Source organism: Cyprinodon variegatus, unplaced genomic scaffold (assembly GCF_000732505.1).
Source record: "Cyprinodon variegatus isolate N-32 unplaced genomic scaffold, C_variegatus-1.0 Scaffold447, whole genome shotgun sequence".
Taxonomy (NCBI): Eukaryota; Metazoa; Chordata; class Actinopteri; order Cyprinodontiformes; family Cyprinodontidae; genus Cyprinodon; species Cyprinodon variegatus.
Genome location: NW_015150900.1, coordinates 713,348 through 722,396, shown reverse-complemented (window position 1 = coordinate 722,396; position 9,049 = coordinate 713,348). Strand labels below are relative to the sequence as shown.

Sequence of the window (9,049 nt, the reverse complement as noted above, 5' to 3'; positions counted from 1 at the left end):
CAGAAATTTAGAAAATCAACAACAACAAAAGAATAAAAAAAAAAAAAAAAATCCTAACTCTTCTTTGTGTGTTTTAGGTTTGATTACATCACAAGAAGCCAAAGCCTTGACCTTATCTTCTACTGACTACAGATTAAAGCGGATTAATGACTTTCGGCAAATTTTTGCATCGATTCTGATGCTCTGGAGTTTGATTTGAAACCAAAAAGTTTAACCTTTGATAATTAAGCAAATTTCCCTGCCGCCATGTTTGATAAGGCCAAAACAGTAACAACAATGATATTCTTTAGCACTATAAATGGTGTAAACTAATTTATATTCATCTTTCCATACATTTTCAGGCATTCTAGCCATTCATAGTGTACGATAATATCTACCTGATGAGCTGCCATACACTAAATTAGAATTGATGACAAAAAAAACCTCCGGAAACTGGGTGAATGCTAAGATGTTTTTTATTTTTATTGTTTTGTTGTTGTTATTTTTCCATTTAGACATTGACAAATTTGAAGATTTAAGGATTTAATGTCGTGAATAGATAGTGTTAAATGATAGAACACATACTTCTTTATGTAACTAGGCTCCTGAAGAAGCCAAATTTAAATATGTATATTCATCAAGAATATTATTTTATTACTGACAGCTGGAGATAGGCAACAGCATCCCTCGTGACCCCAGTAGGGATAAGCGCCTCAGAAACTGGATGGATGGATGGATGGATTGATATTATTTTTTATTGATAAAGTCTGTGATTGCTGTGGTAAGCAATCACAGATACCTAAGAAAGACTGCAAAGAAGTAATAGGATTTTTTTCTAATCGTCACTTTTATCATAATCTAGATAATATCAGCCGATATCGTGTTAAGATTTTGAGTGAAAATGAATGTTAAGATTAAAAATACTTGATACCCTGTGGGATGTCAGCAGAGGCATGTGTGCATTGAGCTGACTAGGAAAACTTAGATTTATTTATTTAGACAGATTTATTTAATTAATTAGTCTAAGTTAAATAGTCTAAGTAAACCTGCTTAAATACAGAGGAAGGGTTAGATAAATTAAAATAAAAGTCAAATGCTTTAGAATCCTTTAGAGCATATTAGGAGCCTTGATATCTGGTTCTCAAGACCCACTATCCTCCATGCTTTAGGTGTGACCCTGCCTCCAAACACCAGACTCAGAGAAACGGCCGAAATCAAGCTTCTGCAGTCCTTGATGACCGCTGAGGAGATAACGGAATCATTTAATTTCCGTGTGCTGGTGCAGAGATACATTTGGACACATGTTGGAGACTAAGTCCTTAAGATCAGGACAGAAGAGCCCTGGCATGGGCAGTTCTAGACAGGGACAGAGGTGCTTTAGAGCTGCTGCTCAACCTGTTATAGCCTCTGTGCTGAAAACATATACTGCAAAAATTTAAATATAACCAAGTAAATTTTATTGAAAAAAAAAAGTGTGTTTTCTGTTAATTAGAGCATGTCAATTAGACAATTTGCCAAATCTAATATGATTTACAGTTGAAACTAGAAAACAAAAAACTCAAATAAGTTATTTCAAGTGCATAATATCCAAATGTCTTATTTTTAAGTGCAAGAATACTCATTTGTTTTGCAGATAATATTTACCTGCTCAAATTAAGCGTAAATACACTTATCTTTTAGAATCACTTATATTATTATAAAAAAAATATATATATTTTTTTATAACACTTTAGCATCTTTTACTGTTTTAGATCAGTTGTTGTAGCATTATGGTAAATTATTTTTTTATAATGATATGTGCTGACAGAAGAGACTAGATTTAAACCAGCCTAGTTCCTAGATTTTTTTTTTTTTAAGTAAATTGTAAAGGCAAAATTTAAAATTGGTCTAATGGACAAATCAGTCACAATTTATCAGACAGATTTCAGTTTGTTCATGTAAATGATAAATCTTTTTGATCCAGGGTTACCTGTGGAGTTGTGACAATTTCATTCTTTTGTTTCTTTGTAACCTGTTTGATTTTACACTTTTCTATGTTCACTTGTTCTATTGCAGGGGTCTTCACTGTTTTTCCAGGCCAAGGACCCCAAAACTGATGGCGAGATGGAGCGGGGACCCCCTAATTATACATCTATTGTATAGACCAGGGGATCAACCCAGAGGTTCTATCAGGTCTGGCAGCCATTTCTAAATTATTTTTAATTACAATTCCCTGCTGGAACATACTTGAGTGATAGGCTCTGCAATCCTACTGCAACATGTCGATATTAAATTATTTATTCATTTCTATTATTATGATTATTTTTTATTGTTGTTCTTCTCACAAATTTCTTATTTGTATATGTTATCCCTTTTGCTTTTTCAGTTTTTTTTACTCATTTTACATTATTTTCCCTATGTTATTGCAATTCATTGTTAATGATGGGACTGTTGTTTGGTTGTTATTTTATATGGACAATTAAAAATCCAATAAAAATATCTGAATATATATATATATATATAGTATGAAATTGTGTTATATCGCACTGGTCCAGTAGTTACTCTATTACAGATGGAGTAATGAATTGAAAGTAATTTCTCCCTGGGATTATTAAAGTATTTCTGGTTTTGATTCCTGGTTGATGGGACAGGTGTTGAGCATGAAACGGTGCCCAGATTTAAAGAGCTCCTGTGTGTCACTGAATGTGTGCATTGATGACTGAAACACATCTTCTGCCTCCATTTATCTGTTTACTACAGTGTGTTGAATTCATGTTAATGTGCATTTAAAGACATTTCAACTAGTGGAAACATACGTTGCAGGGGAGAATAATAATAATAAAAAAGTCTAATCAACCAAAACTTTCACGACCCCCATGCAGTACCTCTGCAGACCCCCCTGTTGAAGACCTCCGTTGCATTTTGTGACTCCTCTGGTTAAGCACGTTGGGTAACTGCTGGTTGTTGTAAAGTGCTATATAAATCAAATTTGATTTGATGTGTTGTGAATAAGGACTATATAAATAAACTGGATTGAAATTTCGTGATTGCAGCCAGTTTTAAAGTTTAGTCATACCAAGATAAGATCAGTTTTCATGTTAGATCAGCGGTCTGTATCCATGCACTGCTTTTGCTTTGTTTGTTCTTTTTCTATGTTTGTTTTTGTTTTGCCCTGTTCCCCCTTGAAAAAGATAATACCCCTCCTCATCTAGATCCGCCTCTGCACCCTGCCATATAATGGCCAAGAAAAACAATATGGTGGAGAAAACAAAACTTAACTTTTACTAAAGCTCCACCCTCTGTATTGATTACTCTGGGAATCTGATTTCAATCTACAACTCCAAATGTAGATCCTTCATCTCAAAGTTGAACAAAATAAAAAAATTATGAAGAAAATGCTCGCCTAAGAAAAAAACTCAGCCCATTATCCTGTATGTTGGAGATAATTTATATCATATGTGGGTTTGATTCAATATTACAAAAGTAAACAAAGAGTAAAAGTCAGGTAGGGCACCTTAAAGATCCCCACCCAGTCCCTGGGATGTGCCTGGAAGGCAGTGCTGAGGGTAAAGCGGCAGGTGATCGGGCTGGACGGCGGGTATGAGTGCGGGATGTCGATGAAGACCACCTGGGAGAAGTTTGGAGCCGGTGGGTCAGTCGCCGCTGCTGCCGCGTCCGGGAGGGGCTCCATACTGACCTACCGTCTGACAACTAAACACCACATCATAAGTTTGATTACAGTAAACCGATAGCAAAGGTCGACAATAACTTATTTTTACTGCGAGTTTCCACCCTTCATTCTTCCTGGCATTGTTTATTCGCCTTAATGCGCATTTAAAATTATACTTTCGGTTTGACTCGGTCCTATTCTAGCAACTGATCAACGAACCACTTCACTTCAATCTGTTGTCATATAGCTATTCAAGTCAATTTTACATCTTAGCAAAATTTATTTATATAAAAACGGAGAAACTTTAAGCCATAAAACCGAAAGTGATTTTTTTTTTTCACTGCGCATTGTATTCACATTCATTTAAAACTGGAAAAAGAGATTAGCACTGATTGGTCCTAAAGAAATTAGTGAAATATAAGATAGGTTTGAGATAAACACCTTTAACTTACGCTTAGTTGAAGCAGTCCTGATCTTTCGGTCCGCTTTGCATAGCCAGCAAGTGATGCGTTCAAGTACAACTCGGATCTTTATACTACCGCTGCCTGTAACAAACGATGACACGCTGCGCACGTAGTAATAAAATCTTATTTAACATCAGATTTAAAATACATGTACTTTCAAATATATATTTTATACAAAATTAAAAGTCACTACCACTGATCCTGTGGACTGTCACGTATAAAAATGCAGGGCAGAGTAGTTTAAGCAAAAATTGTTTAATCGTATTTTTTTTATTAAATCACAACATTTAACTATAAAAAATACAATAAAAAACATGAAACTGTTCATTCTGTACTAGCTATGAATCACCCAAATTTGCGACTGTAAAAAAAGTTCCGATTATTTTCTCTCAGATTGTTTTGAAGACATCAGCATCATGGGAAATGCAGTTCTTTTAATCTTTTAGTTTTATTAAAACCCACTCGGTGGAGCCAAACTCCTCCTTGCCGCAGAGCTAAAAAAAAAATAGTATTATTTGCAAAATAAATTATCAAATAATTGGCTTATATATTCTTATGTTTTTTTTTTTACATGATTTTAAGTGTTTATGTAGTGTTTAACTAAAACTTTATGCTTTTGAAAGAAACATTCATATTTTTTAATTGGATGTTATTTGATACATCTTAATTTTGAAGGCCAAGAAAAGTGTAATAAACCAAGTTCAATTCAATTAAATTTATTTATATAGCGCCAATTCACAGCACATGTCATCTCCAGGCACTTTACAGTTCACCAGGTCATACAGTCAAATTGATTCAAAGTTTTCTAACTAAGGAAAACCAGCTGATTGTATTGACTCGTTGACTGAAATGCAATCCCTCACACTAAGCATGCTTGTAGCGACAGTGGAGAGGAAAAACTCCCTTTTAACAGGAAGAAACCTCCAGCAGAACCAGGCTCACTGTGAGCGGCCATCTGCTGAGGCCGACTGGGGTTCAAGGAGACAGAAGCAGAGATACAAAAAGCAGCTGTAAAAGGCGGCCCCGTCCAGGAAACACACAGCCAGGCAGACAAGCTCCAAGGCAGCTCCCATGCCAGAGGATGAAGAGAGCACATCCAGCCAGTCACAGTCAGAGAAACAGGACTACACTGGAGAAACAGGCCGATCTTCAACATCTATGAACAAAGGTTTTGTATATAGCTGTTTCGTGAAGACACAAACCATTTTGGGAAATAAAGCAGAAATGTGGAATTGATCTAAAGATATAAAAGTCAACATTTTTCACCAAATGTAAAATGAAAACTGGCAGAGATCCAACACCCTAACCATACAGACAGTCAAACATGAAGGTGGGTCAATATTTCTTGACTCAAGTCCTACCATGGGAGGATTTCTCTTATAAAAGGACTGGGGGGGCTGTTCAGAGTGGTTCAGGAAATATATGAACAATTAATATTTTTAGTTATAAGAACTTATAAAATTTTGTTCTTCATAAACAAAAAATGTATTAATTAATTCATCACTCTTTTTTTTCTGCTAATATGTCCCATAGAGGCTCCTGATGGTGGCATGTCTGGAACACTTCCGTCTAAAGTTATCCAGGGGCCTCAATCCTGGAACATACCTGCTCCATATTTGACATGACAAAACAAAACTTAAAATTTATTTGGTTTATATTTTATTAGGTCAAATTAATGTAAAGATAATTTTCAAAACCAGTATTTAATTTATATCTGTAGCTGACATATATTTCAACTTTTATGGTAACATAATCTTTTGAAATTCTAATTAAACTATGCTATTGTTTTTGTAGTTTTACCTTTTGCTAGAGCTTGTAGTGGAATAGATCAAGAAATGTCTCATCAGACTACTTGTGTGAAACATTCAGAACACCTTTCAATGATTTAATATTTAAAATGTCTCAGTGCGCTGAGCTGCCTGGAGATATGGCCTGAGGGAGGCGGCGGAGGATGAAGACTGGACTCTGTTTGGACTGACCGTGTTAGGGGCATGAAGCTCTACCAGGTGTTTAAGTCAGTAACTACCTCATTACTGCCATCATCAGGACAAACCACAGCGGCTGAGATCAGCTTCACAAATTAACCGTGTAATTACATTTGTGCTGGAGAGAAGTGAATTCAAAATGCGATCTTCTGTTGTAATAGAGCCTCTTCTTCAGGGAGAGTATCCGTAGCCCATTTCTCTCAGGTCGAGCTTTTAATTTCTGACCTACTGTAGCGTGCTTATACAGCCTGTTTAACAGGGTGTGACAAATGCACCAAGTTCCCCTCTTGAAGGAACTAAATGGGGACATAATCATTCATAAAAAATGTATTATATTAATGGAGACAGTCCCTCCATGCTGTGTAAACATGCTTGTCTTTGCAGAAAATAAACCATTTCCCAGGGATGATTGAGATCTGCTGCACAGATTCTCTGATGGGGGACTTGAACCAAATACTGAAACTTTTCTCCAAAGATCACAAAATATTTCCCAGAACATGAAGCTTTCCTGCAGAGTCAGTTTTCCTTCTGTTTCACTGCTACATGACATATAATTACACCTTAAATGTATCACTTGCTAGCTGATTTGACTTTGCAGCTACAGTGACTTCTAAGCCTACTCCAGAGCCAAATAACGCAAAAGTTGCTTCAATAAACCAGATATCGGTGCCCATAATAAAAGCATCTGTTAGGAATCCAGTTTGTGTGGGTTGTGTTTTTGTGTTGTTCTCTCCTTCCACCACCAGGTGGCGCCCTGTTCTAGTTGGTCCTCCCACACACCTGCGGCAGGTTGACTCATTACTGAGGACTATTTGAGCGGTGGACTGTCACGCCTATTCGACGCCAGAGTGTTTGCCAGTTTTGGGTACTCTAGCCAAGCTGAATTTTGCTGAGTCAAACTGAGTCTTTGTTTTTTCGCTGAGCCTAACCCTATTTTTTGTCTTTGCCTTTTCGGCAGGAAGCCTTCCTGCAAGCTGGATGTTTGGCCTTCTTCCCCTGGAAGGATTGTTTGAGTCTCACACTGAGCAGGGGATTAACCTCCACAAGTTCCGTTGAAGTCCTCCTGGATTCCCAAGTGACAGTCCTCTCAATAGCTCCTCAGGATCCTACCAAGTCTAAACCTGTCCACCCTCCAACGAGTCTCTATCTCCGGAAAAACCCACACTAACTGGATTCTGGGAGAAGAGGTATTCTCAACCAACGTGAGTCCCGTTTTCTCTGTCTTTCCAGTCATCGCTCAAAGTTCCCACGGATCCTGAACTAACCACTGATACTTCCCTTCCCTCTTCCAGTTCCGGTTCACCAGCACACTGTGTTTCCTGAATCCTACCCCCGCTGTCCTTATCAATAAACCTGTTCAAACTTTTACCCTGGTTCTCTGAGTGGTGTACTGCATGTGGGTCAGATCTCTTAAGAAAATCATGACAGCATCAGCATCAATAAATCAAGTAAAAAAAAAATCAAACCTGAAGCACACATGATCTGTCAGGCTTACATATCCAAGATGATGCTCTTGTAAGCAACACATGCTAGCGAAAAGCATCCCCAAAGTATTCATATTCTCTAAGGCTATTTTTTAAACCTTTTTTTACATCACCGCACAAACTTCCACATCTAGGAACAAAGGCAGAAAACTGAGAAAACAACAAGCAGTCCAGTAGAGAGACAGAAGAATGCAGCAATGAGCAATGGCAATCAGTGAGCTTATATACTTCAGGGAAGAGTGGAGAATGACATTGAAAGCACTTGTGTTAATTGAGGGGTTATGTGGAGCAGCTGGGGTGGAAGGAAAATAGGATGCCTGATGGAAAAGACCAGTAAATATTGAAGGAAATCAACTAAAACCAAACCAAGAGGAAACCTCTAGCACAAAGGGCATGGATTAGCGGACCACAGTCTGGATCCGGACCCACTTGCTGGCTGATCTGGACCCAACCTGATTTAAAACATTTATAAATTACCCTATGTTGTCCAATAGCAGTGTCTAATTTCACTTGCACCACTACTTCTATTTGTACGTTAAAGCCCTCCAGAGTGTCCGGTACCAGGTTGCACGTGATACAAATTAGCCAATGAGCTGCTCACAGTCTGGGTTGCTGCTGCTGCTACTTTTAGACTCAGCGGGGAAACCTGTGACAAGCCGGGCGATGGGAAAGAAGGAGAAGACATTGAGAAAAATAGAGCAGAGAAAGTGTGGACTGCTGGAAGAACTGCGGTGAACTGGTGAAATAAAAGTGAAATGGCGTGCTCAAAGATGACCCTGCACATTTTGAATATGTTTGGCTCAACCTGCTGCTGTGAAGCAGGATTCTCCACCATGAACAGAATCATAAATAAATATGGACCCAGGCTAAAAATGAGCACTTTGATATGTGCTTGAGAATGGCTTAGTCTCGATTCAAACCCAGAGTTTAAAGCCTTGCAGGGCAGCCTAAAGCCCACTGCTTTCATTAAGCCAGAAAAAAAGAAAGAAAAAAATAATGGTCAGTTCAGGTGTTTTATGAAATGTATGAATCAGGAAATTGCCTATATACCACACTGAACTATTGTTGTTCTCTACTTAAAAAAACACTTTAGATTTTTAAATGGAAAAATTTTCTATATTTTTAAATATATTTTTGATTTACAAAGTTGATGTATAACATGGATGCATAAACACCTAATTTTATTTCAGTGTTAAATTCTGTTTAAAGCAACAGATTATAATAAAAAATGTCTGGTTGTTGATTTTCTTTATTCGGACCCCATTGATTTTTAATTGGTTACCCCTGCTCCAGAAGAATGCGACTTAACGGGCTGAATAAACAATAATTAGAAAGGTATTAAAACTATATGACAACTTGTTTCCATTTTAAAATCACATACTATATGTTGCTGTCTATTAAAATCAATTAAACATTGATATTTGTGGTTGGGACATGGAAAAGAAGAAGCAGTGGTTACATAGACGAAATTTTGATATCAGAAGTTGG

At 37.2% G+C, this 9,049-nt stretch overlaps 2 protein-coding genes across 3 annotated transcripts in view; one reads left to right on the top strand and one right to left on the bottom strand.

Annotated features, from left to right (window-relative positions):
* calcoco2 (calcium binding and coiled-coil domain 2) overlaps positions 1-4,148 on the bottom strand; it is a 15,538-nt gene extending 11,390 nt beyond the window's left edge. For both annotated transcript variants that reach the window (XM_015389123.1, XM_015389124.1), the window contains exons 1-2: positions 4,081-4,148; positions 3,473-3,669 (exon numbers count right to left, since the gene is read on the bottom strand). In XM_015389123.1, the coding sequence (XP_015244609.1) occupies positions 3,473-3,649 (177 nt within the window). In that variant the 5' untranslated portion in view covers positions 3,650-3,669; positions 4,081-4,148. The remainder of the gene's footprint in view (positions 1-3,472; positions 3,670-4,080) is intronic.
* A 37-nt stretch (positions 4,149-4,185) lies between these two features.
* The window catches only part of ttll6 (tubulin tyrosine ligase like 6), a 17,192-nt gene continuing 12,328 nt past the window's right edge, over positions 4,186-9,049 (top strand). The window contains 7 exon segments of the mRNA XM_015389087.1: positions 4,186-4,201; positions 5,999-6,058; positions 6,061-6,098; positions 6,462-6,592; positions 6,676-6,743; positions 7,493-7,592; positions 8,193-8,268. Of these exon segments, the coding sequence (XP_015244573.1) occupies positions 4,186-4,201; positions 5,999-6,058; positions 6,061-6,098; positions 6,462-6,592; positions 6,676-6,743; positions 7,493-7,592; positions 8,193-8,268 (489 nt within the window).